The sequence below is a fragment of the Heterodontus francisci genome, chromosome 27, assembly GCF_036365525.1.
Source record: "Heterodontus francisci isolate sHetFra1 chromosome 27, sHetFra1.hap1, whole genome shotgun sequence".
NCBI lineage: Eukaryota > Metazoa > Chordata > Chondrichthyes > Heterodontiformes > Heterodontidae > Heterodontus > Heterodontus francisci.
The window spans coordinates 7,405,665-7,428,729 of NC_090397.1; the positions used below are offsets into that span (position 1 = coordinate 7,405,665).

Genomic DNA, 23,065 nt, shown 5'->3' on the forward strand with positions numbered 1-23,065 from the left:
AAAACCGATCTCAATAATGTAACCTGGACCTTACCAATGATTAATTTCAATGAAACGGACCAAAATAAAATAATCTCGCTCATTTTCTGCAGAGCTGCCAGTGACTCTTTGGAATTGTTTTCATCCTCCTCCTCCTTCCTGTTTTTCTGCCATTGCCAGGACACTTTCAGTTTGAAACATGGCAAAGTGCTTCCTATGTATCCTAGCAACACAAATGTTGTTTTTCACACGCTTGCATTTAACAAATCCAAATCTAGCTGACTTGATTATCCCATGTATTTCTAAATACTTACTAATTTTTCCTCAAATTGTCGACTTTAAGGGGGTAATTTTCCCAGGCCGTTGGAGGCAGGTTCGGGGGCAAGCTGGGTGGGAAAGTCCCAGAAAGTGATGTCAGGTTGGGATCCCAATGTGAATCCACCCTCTGCCGGCTTTCCCCAGGGTGGGATTGAAGGAGAGCGGGGAACCCCCTTGGATCTATAAGGTAGGTAATTAAGAAGTGGTGTGGCTGTTAAGAAATCAATTATTCACTGTTTTAAAACTGAATCCTAAATTTCTCAGCTCTGGAACATGTTTCCCAAGCTGTCAGCAACTCGCCAACATCACCGAGGCAAGTGCACAGTGGAAAGAGCTTCTTCAGTGAAACTGACAAGCTGGGAAAGCTTTGATCTGTTACACTGAAGAGCTCCAGCCATGGTCATTAAGAGACCAATGTTCAAAACACTTCTACTCTCAGAGAGTGCTTTCACTGCTTGGCAGGTGTTTGCCAGCAACTTGGAAGACACCTCACCTGCCTTGCCCTTCACTCACCTTCAGCTGCACTTCCTTGTTGCCAGCCTTCAACACTGCCTGGAAGCAACTTTTGCAGCTCCACCTTCCATTTCTGCTGAAGGGCAAGAGCACAAACTACACCAGCACCAACTGCTCCAGCAGCAGCGGGAGCAACACCAGCAGCAGCACCATTTATCTTTTTCTCGGCCACATATCCCTCCAGAGGGCAGAGGAGATGAACATAGAGATCCAGCTGGAAGGAGGTGAGACTCCCAACACAGAATCTACAGGTAGAAGATCAGCTCTGTCAACAATGCAAGAGCATCAGCGCCTCAGGAGGATTAGGCTCTCACAGCAAGTCGCTGCTGACATCTGCAGTCTCCCAGAACCAAACCTCCTTCCCATTGGAGCAGGTGGGCACCCATTGCCAATGGTCAGCAAGGTGCCTGTCACTGGAGGGCACCCCCGGGTCTCTGCCTCTCACCAAGTTGCGGGCTGTTCTGTAAGCAGAGAAAGCAGAAAGATGTGAATGGTCATAATGGCTTGTGCGCAGAGGAGGGAAGGACAACATTTGTGGAAGGTGACTGTTAAGGTGTGAGAGGGCAATAGGCTGAGGGTGAGTGTGAGTGTCGGCTGCTTAAATGAGGATGTGAAGTGCCTGCAGGGACAGGAATGAGTGGAGCTGCAAGGTGTGTTGACCTGAGGTATGCTATATAGTTGAATGTTGGGCAAGTCAGAGTGTCGAGCTTGGTACCTGAAATTGTTATGGCACTCACCTGTCATGCCCTCCTGAACTCCTAGATCCTCTCAGTACACTCTCTCCAGGATGAAGGGAGCATACGCCTGCAGCTGATTTCCTTGGTCACTTCCATCCATGTATGTTTAGTTGGAGAGGTTGTCCTCTTCCTCTTGTCCTTGTGAGAGCTCAGCTCACTGCAGCCCCTTAGATTCCTCAGCAGGACCTCCAGGCACGATCGAGTGACCTGGTCGGGTAGCCTTCCCAGGTCTCCGCTCCATTCCCGTGGTTGTTACAGGCTGAACAATCAAAGTGCTATTGTGAGCTTTTCTGAAACATGTTCTGGTCCCTTTAAATAGAAATCCTTCCTTTGACAGGAGGGACACCTCATCCTGCCCTCCTTTCCTAATTGGTCGGGGAGCCTGAGGCGGGCTGTTAATTGGTTTGCTCTGATGAAGAGCAAACACAAAGTGCACACATCAAGGGGTTATGTTCCAAACCCAAAAATGGTTCCCCTGTTGTTCCAGGGACGAAGGCAGTAACATTCCACCCTAAGAGTTTGTCCACAACTGACTTTAGACTAACTTGTCCACATTTACTTGCTTTTCCCTTCTGTGCATTCTTAAACAAAGGTGTTATATTGGTCACTCTCCAGTGTCGTGGCACAATTTGAATATTTGAGGATTGAAAAATTGTAGCAAGAGTTTTCACTATCTGAAGTCTGACCTCTCAACAACCTAAGGTACACCAATAAGGGCCTGGTAATTCATCCACTGTGAATTCTGCTGCTTTTTTCAGAACCGATTCCATTTCTACAGAGTGATCGTTACCTGGTACGGGTGTACATACATAAACTTTGAAGTCAGTCAATGGGAAAGATCATAGGTTCCTCTCAAAGGAGGAATTGATGGGCTTAAATAGCCATGATTGTACTTCATATTTCATTGCAGGTTAATCAGGCCCAGTCAAGTATGACACTGGAAATGAAGTTTTGCTTGACAGCAGGCCATGAGTGATAAGGAGTCATAGAACATAGAACATAGAACAGTACAGCACAGTACAGGCCCTTCGGCCCACGATATTGTGCCAAACATTTAACCTACTCTAAGATCAAACTAACAACCTACCCTTCATTCTACTATCATCCATATACCTATCCAAGAGTCGCTTAAATGCCCCTAATGTATCTGCTTCTACTACCACCGCTGGCAGTGCATTCCACGCACCCACCACTCTCTGTGTAAAGAACATGTCAGAGAAGAAATCACATTAGCGGGATCATCACCCACGTCCCACTAAAAACAAACGCAATCGCTTTTGGCATTCCTTGTCAATTTATTTCTATGTTTTGTTTAGTTTTGTATCATGCTTTACCCGCTGAGGAAAATGTATCCCTCTGTGTGTTATATATTGGCAGAAGGAGAGATAGGAACATAGTAGTTATTTTCATATTATTAGTTATTAGAACATATTATCAAAACATATATTACAAAAAATGATCAGTTGACTGAATGAAAATACTGTTTCATACCTTGGACCCTAGAGTTCTGAAACCTCCCAAAAGTGTGTGTGGGATCTTTTTACCATTAAGCAAGAAAAATTGTTCCTCAAAAGCTTCTGCAAAGAGGCCCAAGTCTGTCAAAACCCTCACCTGTTTAGATTTATCAAAATAAAAATAAATTCACTTTAATCAATCAACAAATGATTGTAAAACTAAATCAAAACAAATTCCAAATTGGCAATGTTTAGGAAAAAGAAAAGGACCTATTTTTTCCAATCAATAGGTCAATACAACCCCTCCAAATAGTCTTATCAAGTTTGGTTTTTTAAATCCCTTATAAACAATTTGAGCAAGTATTAAGAAACACATTTCAACGTTCCTTCTATTTCAGTTGTGACTACTGCAGTAACAGATGAAGAATGCATTATAAAACATATTGTTCTCTTGGTAACTGTAAGGAATTAGCAAAACTATATTAAAAGCAAAATACTGCGGATGCTGGAAATCTGAAATAAAAACAAGAAATGCTGGAAACACTCAGCAGGTCTGGTAGCATCTGTGGAGAGAAAAGTAGAGTTAACGTTTCAGGTCAGTGACCCTTCTTCGGAACTGGCAAATATTAGAAATGTAAAAGTTTATAAGCAAGTAAAGTGAGGGTGGGGCAAGAGATTACAAAGGAGAAGGTGTAGATAGGACAAGGTCACAGAATAGCTGACCAGAAGGTCATGGAGCAAAGATATGTTAATGGTGTGTTGAAAGACAAAGCATTAGTACAGAAAGAGTGTTAACGGACTTCACACCCTGCCTCCTGTAAGGACTCCATTCCATTCTCCCAGTTTCTCCTTCTCCGACGCATCTGCTCTGATGATGCTACCTTCCATGACAGCGCTTCTGATATGTCTTTTTCCTCAACTGAGGATTTCCCTCCACTGTGGTTGACAGGGCCCTCAACCGTGTCCAGCCCATTTCCTGCACCTCTACCCTCACCCCTTCCCCTCCCTCCCAGAACCGTGACAGGGTTCCCCTTGTCCTCACTTTCCACCCCATCAGCCTCCATATCCAAAGGATCATCCTCCGCCATTTCCGCCACCTCCAGCGTGATGCCACTACCAAACGCATCTTCCCCTCCCTTCCCCGTCAGCATTCTGAAGGGATCGTTCCCTCCGTGACACCCTGGTCCACTCCTCCATTACCACCATCACTTCATCCCCTTCCCAAGGCACCTTCCCCTGCAGTCGCAGGAGGTGTAATACCTGCCCATTTACCTCCTCTCTCCTCACTATCCCAGGCCCCAAACACTGCTTTCAGGAGAAGCAGCGATTTACTTGTATTTCTTTCAATGTAGTATACTGTATTCGCTGCTCACAGTGTGGTCTCCTCTACATTCGGGAGACCAAACGCAGACTGGGTGACCACTTTGCGGAACACCTCCGCTCAGTCTGCAAGCAGGACCCCGAGCTTCCGGTTGCTGGCCATTTCAACACTCCCCCCTGCTCTCATGTTCATATCTCTGTCCTGGGATTGCTGCAGTGTTCCAGTGAACATCAACGCAAGCTCGAGGAACAGCATCTCATTTACCGATTAGGCACATTACAGCCTGCTGGACTGAACATTGAGTTCAATAATTTCAGAGCATGACGGGCCCCCCATTTTACTTTTATTTTTAGTTATTTTTTTATTTTTCCTTTTTAAAATTTTTTTTGTGTTTATTTTATCTTATTTCATCTTAGTTTGTTCAGTTTGCTTACCCACTGTTTTTTTCATGTTTGTACTTGCGGCTGTTCTAATTTCAGTCCGTTAACACTCTTTCTGTACTAATGCTTTGTCTTTCAACACCCATTAACATATCTTTGCTCCATGACCTTCTGGTCAGCTATTCTGTGACCTTGTCTATCTACACCTTCTCCTTTGTTATCTCTTGCCCCACCCCCACTTTACTTGCTTATAACCTTTAACATTTCTAATATTTGCCAGTTCTGAAGAAGGGTCACTGACCTGAAACGTTAACTCTCCACAGATGCTGCCAGACCTGCTGAGTGTTTCCAGCATTTCTTGTTTTTATTATAGCAAAACTACATGATGTACACTGAGAAAAGGAACCACCATTTCTTAACAAGTTGTCAAATTTCCACTTTTTCCCTGTGTAGTTAGATTTGTAAGAATGCATATGAGTGCTCATGCAGCTGTATATGGTGACGCATGCAGCAACTGCACGGAGCATATCCTCACCTCCTTTGGTTATTTTAATCTGAATGGAGTAATAGGAAAGTAGCTCTATAATTCTATGATGGCTCTAAATTTACATGGTTTAAAGAAAATCACACAAAACAACATACTCCAATAGCAATGTCCTGTTACCTTCAGTATCCTTCCCTCAACACTTCTGTGTACGTCACGACAGATTGCATTGACAAAGTACTGGTAGAGCGTGAACAAAGGTAGAGTCTACCATGTAAAACAGAGATACATGATTAAAACAAGCTTTTTCAACTGAATCAGTGGTAAGCTTTACATTGGGCAAGGCATCCTGTCATAAAAAGGTTGATTGCTGAGCATCCAATCCATTATTTCCTCTATCTTGCTGAAGTCAGCATTCCCGAATTGTGACTACCTGGTGTGTCCCCCATTTGTTTTGTTCAGTAATACTTAGGTGTTCACTTATCTTCCAGCTTCAGTTCAGACAAACCCAAAACACTAATTTGCCTTTTGTTTCTTTACAGGTGCTGACTGACCTGCATATTTCTGGCATTTTCTCTTTTTATTTCAGATATTCAGCATTTATGAATTATTCCTTTTCTGGGGATTACATAGTAATTATTTCAAATGTATAAACTGTGTGGACTGAAAACCATATACAATGAAGCAGGAATCATATTTATAGGCCAGCCTTTCAGGTATTTTACTTTCCGCCCTACTGTAGGTCAATTACTTCATTCTACACACTAACTACTCCCAGGCCTTTGCCAATGTTGCTCCTAAACAGCTTGGGGATGAATGGCAATGGCACATTAACACATAATATTTTCCCCTCCTCTTTTGCCAATTTGCTCCCCTCTCCCTCGAGGCACTGAATCTTTGTTAGGGCAGAGGGATCACTTGATAATGATCGGCAGTGAGAATCCTGACCAATTTTCCTCTTCCAATCTCACTGGTGCTCAAATCAACTGGCACTCAAATTAATCAAAGCAGCCCACCAGCTGTATCACTAAGCACACCTAACTCAGCACAGATTGTAGACTGAAGCTGCAACCTTCCTGGTCTCTCTCCCTCAAGCTACTTCTCCAGAATTTGACTTCTGTTTCCTCCCTCCCTTTCTGTGGAAATCAATGCTTTGCTTGCCAGCTTCCCCTGCAGCATAGCCAAATTAACCACCTCCAACTGCCACGCAAGTAATCGCAGGTTACTTTATTTCCATGGAACCACTAGATGGTAAAATACATCAGAGAATGAGCACCATATAATACACCTTTATTGCCTCCTGTGAAAAAAAAAATGTTTTTGTAAAATTGTTATTCACTAAAAGTTATTTTCTCTATCAAAGCACAAAATGCCACTAGAACATTGTCAAAATGAATCAGTCAATTTATACTTTATATAAGCTTTTTTCAATTGTTAATTTTCTTTCTTTTTAATGCACTCATCAAGTGGCACATGAGGTAGTAGGTGCCACTTGAGCCCTAGGTGCAGTGCTCCACACAAAATCTCAAACATTGATCTCAGCTGCATCAAGGTAAATCAGGAAGTAATGAATAGGTGACATTAGGCTTGAGTTTTGGTGACCTGAAGAAATATTAGGACAGGAAGACTTAGAGAGGTGTAGAGCTTTGAGGCCTCGGAAAAAAACTAACCAGAATAGGAAACCACACAATAAGTTCTTATTTTAACAGAGTGAAGAAACAATAAAGGGAAGAGTGTCTGGCAGAGTATATTTGCAGCTAAAGAGTTCAGTAGAAAAAAAAAGTTCAGAGGAGATCTGGGCATAGTAGTATTCATACAGTGGAAAGAAAGAGACAAGGAATTAAATGATTGGAGGTTAAAGGTGAAAAAGAGATTGCCTCCCATGCAGTAAACTTTTCCTTGTATCAAGTGCTACTACATGAAAGAGCTGCTAGAAAAGCTTTCCCAGATATAGAAGCAGCATTCAATTCTTAGCAGATTTGGGCAGAGTAGAGAATTAAGGAGTGTTGAAAGCGAGTGATGCACCTAGTATGTATGAAGAAAGCTTCACATTTAGCAATGGAGGACATCAGAGAAAAGAGTGAGGTTATGGATGGCAATAGATGAAGACAAATGACAGGAAGAGCCATCAAATGTAGCTGGGCTTGTAAAAGATATGAATAAACTATATCTTTAAAGGAAACTAAATAACCATGAAGAAAGTTTTGGTGGAAACCATATGAAGATAATTTTCTGTATGCACATCCACACAAGCGTATCATCAATAATTTAGTTCTTTGACTTAAATCATTCACGTTCTCTTCCAGTTTGGGGAGCCTTCAGATGTTAGCTGTTCTGTAGCAACTTGTTCACAACCTAGGGTGATGTGGTAGATCTTTAATTTGATTTCATTATTACTTTTTCTCTTCTTGTTACTATGCATTGGTTAGTTTAACACCTGATTGAACTATTTTTAGGTCAATAACAAGTTACAAAATCTCTACTTCTTTTCAGATCAAAACAGATAGGTCACACCGTAATTTCGTATCTTAGAACACTTCTAAAATTTTGTTTTAAGTTGAGATGATTTTTATGTTAAAAATATTAAAAAATTGAGATCAGAGCAAAACATTGATACAGAAATCTATTCAGTCAGATTTATCATTGGTGCAGCCTATTTTGGTAGTTTTCATACACCATCTGCCAATTGTCTAAAGAGGTATATTGTTTAGCAATTGAAATGCATAATTGGAAATGCTCCAGAGCAGCGGAGAACAAAAAGAGCTTTTATAAGTTTCTATAATAATTGACACTTTTTCTTGGCATCAGAATTGCACAACTTGTAAGAAAATACCAAGTTGTTAAAGGTGCAGAGATGACAAGTGAACTTATTACAATACATACATTAACATGGCAAATTCTATTTTCCGTAATATTTATGTCTAAATCAAGCCAAATTAAGTAAAAACAAAAGTATCAGTTACAATCAAAAATATAGGACAGAATTTAATCTCCCCCTCCCCCCCCCCCCAACTCAATGGAAGTGGGCTGGGAGGTTGTGGGGGGGGGGGGAGGGTGGTGGGGGATGCCGTAGAATGGTGGGGAGGAGGGCAAACCACCTCACCCTCCTCCCAACCCCCCTCCCCCGATTATGTCTGGGACAGGGAAGTTCAAGAATGGCCTTCCCACCCAGGGGCCAATCATACCACTGTTGGTATTCTACCAGCTTGGGGGGTTGTGGGGAGGAAGGGCATACACCACATGAGGAGGCCACCCAGTAAAAGCTGGCAGCCTCCTTGTGGGGTCGGGAGCGGGGAGGCCTCTGGATTGAGCACCCTGTGGATCATGGAGGGCCAGGCCCGCTGCAATAACCCCCCTGCTCTCACTAATGACGACCCCCCATTGCCGGAGAGCCCAACCCAACTTAACATAATTCTAGGGCCTCCTCCATAGCTGCACTCTGGGCCTCCTGCAGTACCAGCCGTGGTAACCACTCCCGGTGGCACTGCTAGAACTGAAGAGCTGCCAGCCACTTGATTGGCTGGCAGCTCTTGGAGGCGGGATTCTTCACCCTTAAAGGCACAGAGTTCCCACCAGTGGGCAGTTAGCTGCCTGATAGACTTTGAATTCCACTGGGGCTTCTGAAAATGGCCATGCTGGGGTTACCCTCAGCTTTCCTGGCCGGTGGATGGGCCCATAGTATTTGTCCGTTGAACTTTACATATAATTAATCTGTAGTTTAAGATTTCCTTACCTTTAGGTTTTGCTTAGCGCTATGTAGCTCATGGAGTAGGAAGTTTAGGCTTCCCACCACTGCGCGTATATCAGCTCTGAATCGGTCTGAGAGGAGATCAATCCCAGGAATGAGTTCAACAACCTCACAGTCAAACCCTATTTCATATGATGCATACTCATGATCAGATCGCGGGTGTGGAAATGTGGTCCTGAACAGGCCCTAAGACGAGGGATAAAAAGTAAAAATGTTAAACTGACTTTTTATTTGTTATATTTTATGATGCTTACTGTTTGTATTCAAATTTTTTGAACAAAGTTCGTCTAAGTCGTAGAACCATCCACAGTATAGCGCTAATTTGCAATCTCACTCAAACAAGCCACAAGAATAAGTGGTGCAGGAAATGGATTTGTTACACTGGTGATTTGGGGTGTTCTTCTAAGGCTGGAGTCACCACTCTGTGCCTCCCAAGCTGAGACTGGAAATTTGTAGGTGCAGACATGTGCTTATTGGGATAACTTCACTGCTCATCTTTATGCTGACAAGGTTAGAAAAAAGAACAAATATCCCAAAAATATTTTATTTGATCACCAATAAAATGATCAATCTAACCTAGCCAATTACCATCCTATCAGCCTACTTTCAATTGTCAACAAAGAAATGGAAGGAACAATCAACTGTGCTATCAAGTTAAAAAAAAAAGCTAGTCTAATGATGGCCATGAAACCATTGTCGATTGTTGTAAAAACCCATCTGGTTCACTAATGTCCTTTAGGGAAAGAAATCTGCTGTCCTTACCTGGTCTGGCCTACATGTGACTCGAGACCCACAGCAATGTGGTTGACCCTTACATGCCCTCTGAAATGGCCTAGCAAGCCACTCAGTTAAGGCAATTAGGGATGGGCAATAAATGCTGGCCTGGCCAGTGACGCCCACATCCCATGAATGAATAAAAAAAAAAGTGGCAGTTGCCCTGTAATAAATTGCTCACTGATGCTCAGTTTGAGTTCAATTAGGATCACTCAGCTCTAGCGTCATTACAGCATTGGTCCAAATATGAATTCCAGTGACAAGATGAGAGTGACAAAGCTTGACATCAAGGCAGCTTTTGATCAAAGGTGGCACAAAGGAGTCTCGCAAAACTAAAGTCAATGGGGATCAAGGGGAAAACTATTAAATAGCTGGTGTCATGCCTAGTACAAAGGAAGATGACTGTGATTATTCGATGCCAATTACTGCAGCCACAGGATATCGCTGCTTCAGGAGTTCCTCAGGGTCGTGTCCTAGGCCCCAACCATCTTCAGCTGCTTCATCGATAAACTCCATCTTGGGGTCAGATTCGCTGATGATGTCATAGAGTTCAGTTTCATTTGTTCAATTCCTCAGATAATGAAGTCCTTGCCTTAATGCAGCAAGATTTGGACAACATCCAGGCTTGCAATAAGTGGCAAGTAGTATTCACACCATACAAGTGCCAGGAAATGAACATCTCCATGAGGAGAAAGCATGTCTTATATTCTGCTTTTAATGTATTATGTACAACTAGTTCTTGAGCAAAGACTTAAGTGACTAGAATGACATCATCATTGAGAATAACTTTAGTGGCTGGTATAATAAATATAGGCAGAGGGTATAATATAAAAAGATAAGCTATTAATAAAACTATTGCTCAAAGGGTTCAAGAACAGTTAAGTCAGGAAGTCTGGTTTGAGGGAAGTATCTCGGAAGTAAAAAACCAGAACTGTTTACATAAATAGCACATTCGGGAACAGATACATCTGAGGTTTTATATGTGATCTGTACTTTTGATGTCGGCAAACTAAGGTGTATAAAGGAGCATGGTTTTCAACAGTTATTTGGAGTTTGAAAGATAGATACGGAAACAGAAATGCTACTTTCTATATAGAGTTAGGCTAATCACCTGTGCTGCATTTGAATAAAGTCTATTGTGTATACTTCAACAAGTGTCTCGTGTTTACTCAAAGCTTATCATTGTGAAACATAGAAGGAAGGAGGCTGACTAACAGGTGATCCTAACAATAACTCTTTCTAGGACTTTGGAGCAAAAAGGGTCAATGGGGATAGAGCGGTCGTCTGCAAGACAAAGAGGTGAAGGGCGTATTTTTTGAGCAGGAGAGTGATGGTAGCAGTTTTCAAAGTGAGTGGGACAGTACCGTGTCATTATTAAGTGTGTAGCAAATAACATCACTTCCGGTGGGGTCATAAGTATCATTATACCTGAAAAAAAAATGATGACAAGATGCAGCAATCATGTCTGAAGCTGAAGTTCAATGATGTAATAAACCTGTCAAAAGCAGAGCAGAGCATATTAATAATACAACAAACAAGGAGTTATGGAAATTATTCATATCAGCTGGAACGAAATATCAATAACTGTTTAGGAACTCTACCAGAACAAGTGCTCAGGGATAATTGAGACGTTTATATTATGATTAAATTGTGGCGTTAGTTCTTTTAAATTAATTCGACCAATGTTATCATAATGTAGACAACACAGAAAATGTACTAGCAAAACTGAAGAGCAAGAAAACAACTAAAACAAAAGGGTTAAATTTAATTATGATAACTTGAAGCTGCATGAATAAGATGATGATGTGGATGAAGTAACTTGATGGTTGAGATTTCCCAGGTCTATCCACCTTACTCAATAAAGACATAGGGGCTTATTATCTTCAATCGTGTGGCTGATAATATGATGTACTAAATGCATGAAACAAAATTATCACTGAAATTATATTTTTGAATTCATTCAAAGGATGTGGGCATCACTGGTAAGGCCAGCATTTATTGCCCATTCCTAATTACCCATGAGAAGGTGGTGGTGAGTCACCTTCCTGAATACAACTAAGGAGACAGTTAAGTGTCAACCATGTTGCTGTAAGTCTGAAGTCACATATAGGCCAGACCCCATAAGGATGGCAGATTTCCTTCCCTAAAGGACATTAGTGAACCAGTGGGGTTTTTATGATAATCCAGTAATTTAATGATCATCATTAATGATACTAGCTTTTCACTCCGGATTATTTAGTTAATTGAAATTAAATTCCCCAGCTACCACGGTGGGATTGGAACTCTTGTCTACAGATCATTGGTCCAGGCATCTGGAATAGTAGTCCTGTAACATAACCAGTACATTACCAGACTCTCTAACTTTATTTTATTCCATATATTAAAAATACAATGTTACCTCTCTGCTCTAACTTAAGCCCTCTTGAAATACTGCTGGAAATATTCAGCAGGTTAGGCAGCATCTGCTGAGCATTTACTGCATTTCCTGTTTATTTTCAGATTTTCAGCATCTGCAGTATTTTGTCTTGCTTTTATAATTGATTGATTTGCGATGAGTGGTCAGAGGAAAGGAGAAGTAAAGGTAATGAGTGCGGTATGCTAATCTGCATAACAAAGTTAATGGGTCTAACAGGAAATGAATAGCTTTGTCTACAAGAAGGCTGCGTTTGTTGCAACGACATGTCGACTGGTGCAAAGCTATATAGAGAGCAGAATGAAGTGGGATGTAATGAGGCTAAGACCTCCAAATTCCATGATGCTCACTACTGTTGAATCAGTAGCAGTCTGGCTGCAAACTCCATGGGTTAGTTATTCTAAAGTCAAAATTGACATGTGTGGTGAATGAATGGGACAGACTGCCCAAAGAGAAAGTAGAAGTAGATAGTGTCAACAGAAGAATTTTTGATTTAAAAAGCACTAAAGAAGTGTAAGCATTAGTGTACCGTTAAACTTTGGGAGTGGCCAAATGGATCGCATGTTCTGGGGGATGAATTTGGAGCCCTTTAAGTGTATCTAGAACCTCCAACTCATTAATGTAGAAGTCTGTAAATATACTTGGGCTATCTCTAGTCTAGATAGCAGGTACTATAGCCTGTTTTGCAAATACTTAAATTGTACTTAATACTTAAGTTACTAAATACTTAATACTTAAGTTGCTAAATTATCAGACTGCTTATCCAACATCCAGTACTGAATGAGCAGAAATTTCCTCCAACTAAATATTGGGAAGACTGAAGCCATTGTTTTCGGCTCCCGCTAAACACACTGTTTCCTAGCGACTAACTCCATCCCTCTCCCTGGCAACAGTCTGATTAAACCAGTCAGTTTGCAATCTTGATGTCATATTTGACCTGGGATGATCTTCCGACCACATATTCACACCATCAATAAGACCATCTATTTCCATCTCCGTAACATTGCCTTTCTTTGCCCTGTCATAGCTCATCTGCTGCTGAAACCCTCATTCATGACTTTGTTACCTCTAGACATGAGTATTCCAATGCATTCCTGGCTGATCTCCCACATTCTACTCTCCATAAACTTGACTGCCCATGTCCTAACTCGCACCAAGTCCCATTTAACTATCACCCCTGTGCTTGCTGGCCTATATTGGCTCCCAGTCAAGCAACATCTTGATTTTAAAATTCTCATCCTTGTTTTCAAATCTGTCCATGGCTTCTCTCCCTCCCACCTCTGTAATCTCCTCCAGCCCACAATCCTTTAAGATGTCTGCACTCATCTAATTCTGGCCTCCTGAGCATCCCTGAATTTAATTGCTCCACCATTGGTGGCTGCACCTTCAGTTGCCTAAACCCTAAGCTCTGGAATTCTCTCCCTACACCTCTCCACCTCTCCACCTCACTTTCCTCCTTTAAGACACTCCTTAAAACCTACCTCTTTGACCAAGCTTTTGGTCATCTGACCTAATATCTCCTTATGTGGCTTGGTGTCATATTTTGTTTTATAATGCTGCTATGAAGAGCCTTGGACACTTTATTCCATAAAGGCACTATATAAATATGTTTTTGTTGTACACATCTCTTAGAAATTCTACTGCAATTTAATAAAAGCCATAGCAAACACAGATTAATTAGCTAGTTATTCCGGTTTCCAAAAATTTATGCAACAATTTGTTAAATTTGTAGCTACTTGCTGCATTATCCTGGAACATACTAGAAAAAAAAGTTAGAGAACTTTTAACATCTATCAATACCATACATTAAAATGGAAGAACATTGCATGACGTAGGTTTACAAAATGAATGTAGAGCGTTGTGTAGAGGTCAGTGCTACCACATCATTTCTTCTCAACAAAAAATCTTGCAGAGTGCAATGATCTCCCCATCTGAATTACCGATCTTCTCCCCAGTCACACGCAATTGTATCTGGTGTGCTAATTTGTAAACTCTATCCTAATATCCTAACAGGAAACATAAAGCAACTTATGGTTTCTTATGGACTATAAAATAAGGCTGCGTTGCTAACAACGCTACCACTAGGTGGCGCTGCAGTGGCACATGCGCAAATGCAGCATGTGCCACCAAAACGTCACAGTCTGCGACTTCAGGCAGCTGCCAGGACTAAAGATGGCGCTGCTCAAATAATCACACGAAGGCAACCTGACCTAAACACATGGCAGCACACAATGGCGGGAGGGGGAAAGCGAGTGAGCGGGCCGGGGACGGGGGGAGCAAAGTGGCCCGGTGAAAGGGGGGGGAAGCGGAGCTGGCCGGGGAGGGGGCGAGCGAGCGGGCCGGGGATGGGAGGGAGCGGAGCAGCCGAAAGAGTGGAGTGAAGTGGAGCGGCCAGAGAGAGCAGCGAGGGGGGGAGCGGAGCAGCCGGCGAGAGCAGCGAGGGGGGGGAGCGGAGCAGCCGGCGAGAGCAGCAAAGTGGGGAGCGGAGCTTGACGCATGGGTTAGCGTGGCATTGCTGTACGCGTAAAGCACATGCGCAGAGCCTGACCAGGCGCGTTGCCCGAAGATGCACACGTCACGCATCGATGTCATCGGCGCATGCGCTAACCAGTGATAGCGTTGTCAGCAAACGCAGCCATAAAATAATGCACAACTGGTGGTACTTACTCAGCTATTTTCGCAGATAAGATTCCAGCCTGTAAACAACCCCAAATACCAGCTCGATTTAGCAAGGCTTCACTGTAATCTTTGGAATGTTTTAACGAAATGCTGTTGCTGCTTTCCAAGTGTTGCCAGTTATTTATAAAGTCAGTCATGTTTAATACTGCATCAATTGCTTGGCACCAACATGTAAAAGCTGCTCTGTAAAATAAAGTAATTTCTATATTAGGAAATCAATACTTTCATTGGCATAAACATTCAGGTTCCCAATCCTCCTGATTTGGGCAGCAGTATAACAGAATAGCCATTGATCTCCTGATCAGTGCTGTTGGTGACTCATTAACAATGATCCTTGTATGCACAGTATCCCGGATGCCGTAGCTTGCAGCCAATTCTTGTTGTCTGGGCCTTGCTTGTCTCCTTGCTATTCAGAAACACTGCTTCATTGCTGGCTGTGAGGATGGCAGCATTGGGGCCAACAAAAATCGCCTGGAAGCCCTATGAGTCCCAAGAGTGAAATTGAGACAGGAAGAGAGAGCATAACACAAACTGGGGGAGGAAGAGTGTGAGAGAAACAAACAACCAGTCACACGTTATCAGACTCGTAACTGAGTAAGAAACGGGACCAATGTCCTTGCGGGACGATTTGCTAGTGCTATTGGGAAGGGTTTAAACCAACTTGGCAAGGGGATGGGAACCAGGAAGCAACATTAGGGAGGAAAAACAAAATGCACAAAGAGACAGAGGTAGAGACAGATAACACTAGAGGAAGAGATACTAAAGTATTAGGTACAGTCAGAGTAAGAAGGAATGCAATAAGGCCTAAATTAGGTTTACTGTGCATGTTGTGAATGCACGGAGAGTCGTAAATAAGGTTCATGTGCTGGAGGCACAGATGGCCACATGGGAATCTGATGTCATGGAGACCTGGCTCAAAAAAGAACAGGATTTGGTACTAAATATTCTTGGATACAAGTTGTTCAGCAAAGATAAGGAAGGAAAGAAAGAAGGAGGGGTGGCAGTTTTGACTAAGCATATTCCAGTGCTGGAGAGAGATGGTGTCAGAGAGGGATCAAGGATAGAACCTATTGGGTTATAGCTAAGAAACAATAGAGGTACCACTACACTACTGAGTGTATACTAAAGGCCACCAACTAGTGGGAAGATACAGACCAACAAATTTGCAAAGAAATTACAGAGAGATGCAAAAACTATATAGTTAGAATGGGGAAGTTTAATTATCCCCATACAGACTGGGATAGTTATAGTGTAAAAGGCAGAGAGGGGGAACACTTTCTAAAGTATGTTCAGGATAATTTCCAAAGCAGTATTCTTCTGGTCCAAAGAGGAAGGAGGCATTGTGGATCTGGTTCTAGAGAATGAGATAGATCAAGTGGATCAAGTGTCAGTAGGGGAACATTTAGGGGACAATAATGATAGTATCATAAGGTTTAGGTTAATTTCAATAGGGTGAGAACAGATCTGGCCCAGGCAAATTGGAATCAAAGATTGGCAGGCAAAATTGTAATTGAACTGCCTTCAAAGAGGAGATAGGTCGAGTACAGTCAAGGTACATTCCCACGAGGGGTCAAGATAAGATGAACAAAGTCAGAGCTCACTGAACGATGAAAGAAATAGAGAATAAGATGAAGCAGAAAAAAGTTGCGTATGACAGATGTCAGGTTGATAATATGAGTAAGAACTGGCTGAATCTAGAAAGTTCAGAGAGGAAGTGAAAAAGAAATAAGAAAAACAGAGAGAGCATGCTAATGGTGCAAGGACTAGGGAACACCAATTTAAGGCTTTGGGCAAGAGATGCAGGGGAGATGTGAGGAACAACCTCCTATGCCGCGAGCGGTAATGACCTGGAAATCACTGCTTGTGAGGGTGGTAGAAGCGGAGACAGTTAATGATTTCAAAAGGAAATTGGATGGACACTTGAGGGAAATAAACATTCAGGACTACAGAGGTAGAGCGGGGGAATGGAACTGAGTGGTTTGCTCTACAGAGAGCCAGCATGGACTCAATGGGCCAAATCGCCTCCTTCTATGCGGTTATGACTCTATGAGAAGAGACTGGCAGCTAACATAAAAGGGAATACAAAAGTCTTCTATAGGCATATAAATAGTAAAAGGGTGATAAAAGGAGGAGTGGGGCCATTTAGGGATCAAAAAGGGGATTTCCGTATAGAGGCGGAAGGCATGGCTGAGGGACTAAATGAGTAGTTTGAATCTGTTTTTACCAAGGAGGATGATACTACCAAAGTCATAGTGAAAGAGGAGGTATCTGAAACATTGGATGGGTTAAAAATTAATAAAGAGGAAGTATTAGGAAGGCTGGCTGTACTTAAAGTTAGTAAATCAATGGGACTGGTACAGATGTGACTCCAGATCCACAGCAATGTGGTTGACTCTTAACTGCTCTATGAAATGGCCTAGCAAGCCACTGAGTTCAAGCGCAATTAAGGATGGGAAACAAATGCTGGCCTTGCCAGTGAGGCCCGCATCCCATGAAAGAATAAAAAAGGATGGATCCGTGGATACTGATGAAAGTAAGCATGAAAATTGTGCAGGCACTGGCCATAATCTTCCAATCCTCCTTAGCTATAGGGGCGGTGCCAGATGACTGGCCAATTGCAAATGTTACATTCTTGTTCAAAAAAGGGTGTAAGGATAAGCCAGTAATACAGGCCAGTCAGTTTAACCTTGGTGGTGGGAAAGTTTTTAGAAACGATAAACCGGGACAAAATTAACAGTCACTTGAACAAATATGGATTAGTTAAGGAACTCCAGCACAGATTTGTTAAGGGCAAATCATGTTTAACTAATTTGATTGTGTTTTTGATGACGTAACAGAGAGGGTTGATAAAGGTAATGTGGTTGATGTGAAGTACATGGACTTCCAAAAAGCGTTTGATAAAGTGCCACATAAGGCTTGTCAGCAAAGTTGAAGTCCATGGTATAAAAGGAGCAGTGACAGCATGAATACGAAGTTGGCTGAGTGACAAGAATCAGGGAGTAGTGGTGAATGGTTATTTTTCAGACTGGAGAAAGTTATATAGTAGGGTTCCCCAGAGGTTGGTGTTAGGATCACTGCTTTACTTGATCTACATTGGATCTAGATTGGAAAAAGCTGGAGGTATTCTCCTTGGAAAATAGAAAGTTGAGAGGAGTTTTGATAGAGTTTTAAATCATGAGGGGTCCATACAGACTAGATAGAGAGAAACTGTTCCTATTGCTGAAAGGGTCAAGAACCAGAGAACACTGATTAAAGGTGAAGAGCAAAATGTGGAAAAATGTTTCGATGTGGTGACTGATTAGGATCTGGAATGCACTGCCTGAGAGTGTGGTGAAGACAGACTCAATCATGGCTTTCAAAATGGAATTGGGTAATTACCCTGAAGAGAAAAAAAATTGCAGTACTATGGATAAAAGGCAGGGGAGTGGGACTAGCTGACTTGTTCATGTAGAGAACCAGCATGGACTCGATGGGCTGACCAGCCTCCTTCTGTGCTGCAACCATTCTATGGTTCTATGATAATCAGGTTCAATCACCTAACATATGCTGGTTTCAGCCACAGCAGTAGTAGAGGTGCTATAATCGGACTCGGCACTCTTGCATTACAAAGTGAGAATCCGACCCACCACATTCATTTCAAAAATAGAATAGCCTATATTCCCTGGAATATAGATTCTTTGAATACTTCTCTTTAGTATTATAAATAATGAATCCAACAGTCTACAGCTGTGTGAAAAATCCTGTGAAACCAGAAATCTCTCAGCTTCAACAAAAAATTTGGCAATAAATTCACAAGTTACAAGGTTCTATATCATCAAGGATAATAGTTTTAAAAAGCATGATTTTGAATACACAAATCCATTCTTTCCACAAGCCTTCAGCTTCAAAAAGCTTCAAATAATGTTAGTGAAAAATAGAAAAAGGACAAAACTAAAGGCACTATATCTGAACTTGCAAAGCAATCACAACAAAATAGGTAAATTAATACCGAAGAACTGAGTGGATTTGATTTAATTACCATTATGGAGATGTGGTTGCAAAAGGACCAAGGTTGCAAACTAAATATTCCAGACTATTTGACTTTTGGAATTGATAGGCAAAATGTAAAAGTTGGGGGTGGGTGGTGGGTAGCCCTGATAATAAAGGCTGGGATAAAGGCAGTAGAGAGAAAGGATCTTAGCTCAGAAAACCAAGAAGTAGAATCAGTTTCGGTGGAACTAAGAAACAACAAGGTACATAAATACTTATAGGCCCTCTGACAGTAATGGTAGCATCTGGCCTAGTATAAGTCAGAAAATTAGGGGTGTGCGTAACAAGTGTAATACAGTAACCCAAGGGAACTTTAATCTTCATATAGACTGGGCAAACCAAATTCTTAGAAATAGTTTGGAGGATGAGTTCATGGAATGTATATAAGATAATTTTTTACATCCGCATATTGAGGAACCAACTGGGAATCAGGCTATTTTAGATATAGTACTGTGGAGGGTTAATTAGGGTTAATTAATAACCTTGTAGTAAAGGAGCCTCCAGGGTATATTGATAGAATTTGTATTGAGTTTGAGTGATTTAGTTGAGCCCAAAACTAGGGTCTTAAATCTGAAGAAAGCAAATTACGTATGTATGAGAGGCGAGTTGGATAAGGTAGATTGGGAAACTACATTGAAAGATATGATAACAAATATGCAATGGCAAACATTTAAAGCATTAATTCCTAATTTCCAACAAATATACATTCCCTCAAAGAATAAAAACCCCATGGGAAAAGTGGTCCAACCGTCTAATAATGTTGCTAAAATGAGTAGTAAACCTGAGGCTTAGGAGGGTTTTAGAATTCAGCAAAGAAAGACCAATAAACTGGTAAGGAAAGAGAAAATAACATATGAGAGTAACTGACAAGACACATAAAAATAGATGGTTAAATATTCTATAGGCATGGAAAAAGGAAGAGATTAGCAATAGTAAATGTGGGTTCCCGACTGGCAGAGACAGGAGAAATTATAATAGGGGAATAAGGAAATGGTAGAGGCATTAAACAAATATTTTGTATCTGTCTTTAAGGTGGAAGACACAAAAACATAATGGAAATAGTGGGGAACCAAGGGCCGATTGAAAATGAGGAACTTAGGGATATTATTATTAGTAAGGAAATAGTACTGGAGTTATTGGGTTTTAAAAGAGGTGACTGCAGAGATAATGGATGCATTAGTTTTGATTTTCCAGAATTCCCTAGATTCTAGAACAGTCCTCATGGATTGGAAGGTAGCAAACCGAACCCCACTATTCAAGAAAGGAGGGAGAGAGAAGGCAGGGAACTATAGGCCAGTTAGCCTGACATCAACGGTAGAGAAAATGCTGGAAGCTATTATTAGGGATGTGATAACAAAGCACTCAGAGAATCATAATTTGACTGGGCAGAGTCTACACAGGTTTGTGAAAGGAAAATTGCGTTTGACAAGTCTGTTAAGAATTTTTTAACTAGTAGGGTAGATAAGGGGGAACCAGAGAGTGTCGTGTATTTGGATTTTCAAAGGGCATTCAATAAGATGCCACTCCAGAGGTTATCACACAAAATTAGGGCTCATTGGATTGGGGGGTAATATATTAGCATGGATTGAGGTGCAGTTAACGGATAGAGAACATCCAGTAGGAGTAAACGGATCATTTTCGGATAGCAGGTTGTAACTAGTGGGATATCACAAGGATTAATGCTTGAGTCTCAGCTATTTACAATCTATACCAATGACGTAGATGAGGGGACTTGAGTGTAATCAATCCAGGTTTGCTGATGATACAAAGTTAGGTGGAAAATTAAGCTGTGAGGAGGACGCAAAGAAGCTGCAAAGGAAATTAGATATATTAAGCGAGTGTGCAAGGACATGGCAGATTGATATAATAGAGGGAAGTGTGAAGTTATTTACTTTCGAAGGAAAACAGAAAAGCAGAATATTTTTTAAATTGTGAGTGACTGGGAAATTGGTATTCAAAGGGACATAGGTGTCCTTGTACATAAATCACAAAAAGTCAACATACAGTTACAGCAAGCCAATACTATGTTAACCTCCATTATGAAGGGATTGGAGTATACGAATGAGGGAGTCTTACTGCAATTGTATAGGGCCTTAATGAGACCACACCTGGAGTACAGTTTTCATCTACTTATCTAAGGAAGGATATACTAGCCTCGGAGGGAGTGCAGTAAAGGTTCACTGGACTGTTTCCTGGGGTGGAAAGAGACTGGCTAGGCTGGATCTATATTCTCTGGAATTGAGAAGAATGAGAGGTGAAACATATAAATTTCTTAATGGGTTTAGCAGGGTAGAATTTTTCCCCTGGCTTGGGAGTCTAGAACTAGGGGTCACAGTCTCAGAATAAGGGGTAGGCCATTTAGGACTGAGGTGAGGAGAAATTTCTTCACTCAAAGGGTTGTGAATCTTTGGAATTTTCTACAGGCTGTGGATGCTCAGTTGTTGAGTATATTCAAGACAGTGATCGATAGAATTTTGGATACTGAGGGAATTAAGGGATATGGGGATAGTGTGGGAAGGTGGAGCTAAGGTAGATCAACCATGATCATAACTGAATGATGGAGCAGACTCAAGGGGTCAAATGGCCTACTCCTGCTCCTATTTCTTATGTTCTGCTGTCCTTAGTAGTCATAAAAATATTGAAGATTGGAAAAATGGCTGTTTGGCTGACAGTCAAGAATCATCCAATTGGGTAACCAAGAATTTCTTCACATTCCAATTGGTGTTGAAAGGTGGTGTACTGCAAGATCATGCGATAAAACCTCCAGGAATACATTCAACCAGAGTTGACAACCCTAGTTAAGAATGACATTACAAAGTATTTCACAGAATGTACAGCATAGGAGCGGGCCATTCGGTCCAGCATCCACCTCATCTCAGCCTTTCAGCATATCTTTCCAGTCCCTTTTCTCTCATGTAGTCGTGTAGTTTCCTTTTGAAAGGATCTAAGCTATATGCTTCAACGCTTTCTTCTTGTGCTAATGTGTTTCACATTCCAACTTTTCTCTGAGTAAAGAAATTTCTCCTTATTTCGTTATTGGATTATTAGAAACTATCTTGTATTTATGGTCCCTAGTTTTGGATTCTCCCACATGTAAAAACATGCTCTTCACATTTACCCTGTCTAACCTGTTCATAATTTTAACGACCTCTATCAGTTTCCTCTAAGTCCTCCATTAAGAAAAAAGCCCCAAACTGTTCAACCCTTCCTGATAGCTGTAATCTCTCATTTTGATGCTGTCCATATAAATCCAGTATGCCCTTTGTCCAGTGCTTCTATGTCCTTTTTATAGTAGGGAGACCAGTACTGTGCACAGTACTCTAAGCAGAGCTGACCTGTATAAGTTTAGCAAAACTTCACTAATTTTGAATTCTATACCCTAGAAATAAATCCGATTGCTTTGTTAGCATTGTTAATTGCTTTTCTGACCTGTGATTGTGATTTTAACGATTTGTTCACCTGTATCCCTAGATCCCTTTGCTCTTCCACCCCACTCAGTTTCTTATTTTCTTGCTTGGAATGCTCACTAGAAAGCCAATAGCCACTTTAGTTACTTCTAGCTACATGAAATAAACAAAATAAAATTAACTGAATTCTCCCTGTTACTTCTAATATTACCTGTCAAGATAATACAATGTTCAAATATCAGATTAAGTTTCAAAAATACCTCCTGTTTCCTGCACAGAAGTGAAGATTTCCTTGTTCATGGAGGGCCTGTGCACACAAACTGTTCTGCCCATTTACTCGAAGTAACTCTATTTACAACCAGAATAAGATATACATTATAGAAAGGCCTTTGTATAATCTGTAACAGCAGATTTTAAACATTCACAGCTGAATTTCATTTGTTTAGAATCGATTATGGCCCATGTTGACCCACAATGCATTTCAGCATGTTGAAGCAGTGGGTTGAATTTCATGGGCCCCCTTAGGATGTGAGCGGAGGCGGGGGTGGCCCATAAAACTGCATGGGAAGGCGGGGGTGGGGGTGGGGCGGAGTGCCCATCGCCTTCCCGATGCCTTCCAAGTTAGCCCAGGGTGGGAAAGGCTGAGGATAGCCTGCTCGCCCCAGGCCAATTAATGGCCACTTAAGAGCCTCTTCCCACTTCCGCCTCAATTTAATAGGTGGAGGGACCTGTTGCTGCATTGAGATGCTGCCAGGTAAAACCTGGCGGCCTCCTAGCAGAGTTGGAGGGGTAATCTCTCCTTCTGGGGCATTGTAGTTCCTCCGGAGGT

At 41.6% G+C, this 23,065-nt stretch overlaps 1 protein-coding gene across 7 annotated transcripts in view; it reads right to left on the reverse strand.

Moving 5' to 3' along the window:
• The window catches only part of LOC137384622 (cilia- and flagella-associated protein 54-like), a 712,374-nt gene that overhangs the window by 297,443 nt on the left and 391,866 nt on the right, over window positions 1–23,065 (reverse strand). For all 7 annotated transcript variants that reach the window (XM_068058759.1, XM_068058758.1, XM_068058757.1 and 4 more), the window contains 6 exons: window positions 22,497–22,584; window positions 14,789–14,983; window positions 11,137–11,203; window positions 8,920–9,120; window positions 5,367–5,453; window positions 3,039–3,158 (listed from right to left, as the gene is read on the reverse strand). In XM_068058759.1, the coding sequence (XP_067914860.1) occupies window positions 3,039–3,158; window positions 5,367–5,453; window positions 8,920–9,120; window positions 11,137–11,203; window positions 14,789–14,983; window positions 22,497–22,584 (758 nt within the window). The remainder of the gene's footprint in view (window positions 1–3,038; window positions 3,159–5,366; window positions 5,454–8,919; window positions 9,121–11,136; window positions 11,204–14,788; window positions 14,984–22,496; window positions 22,585–23,065) is intronic.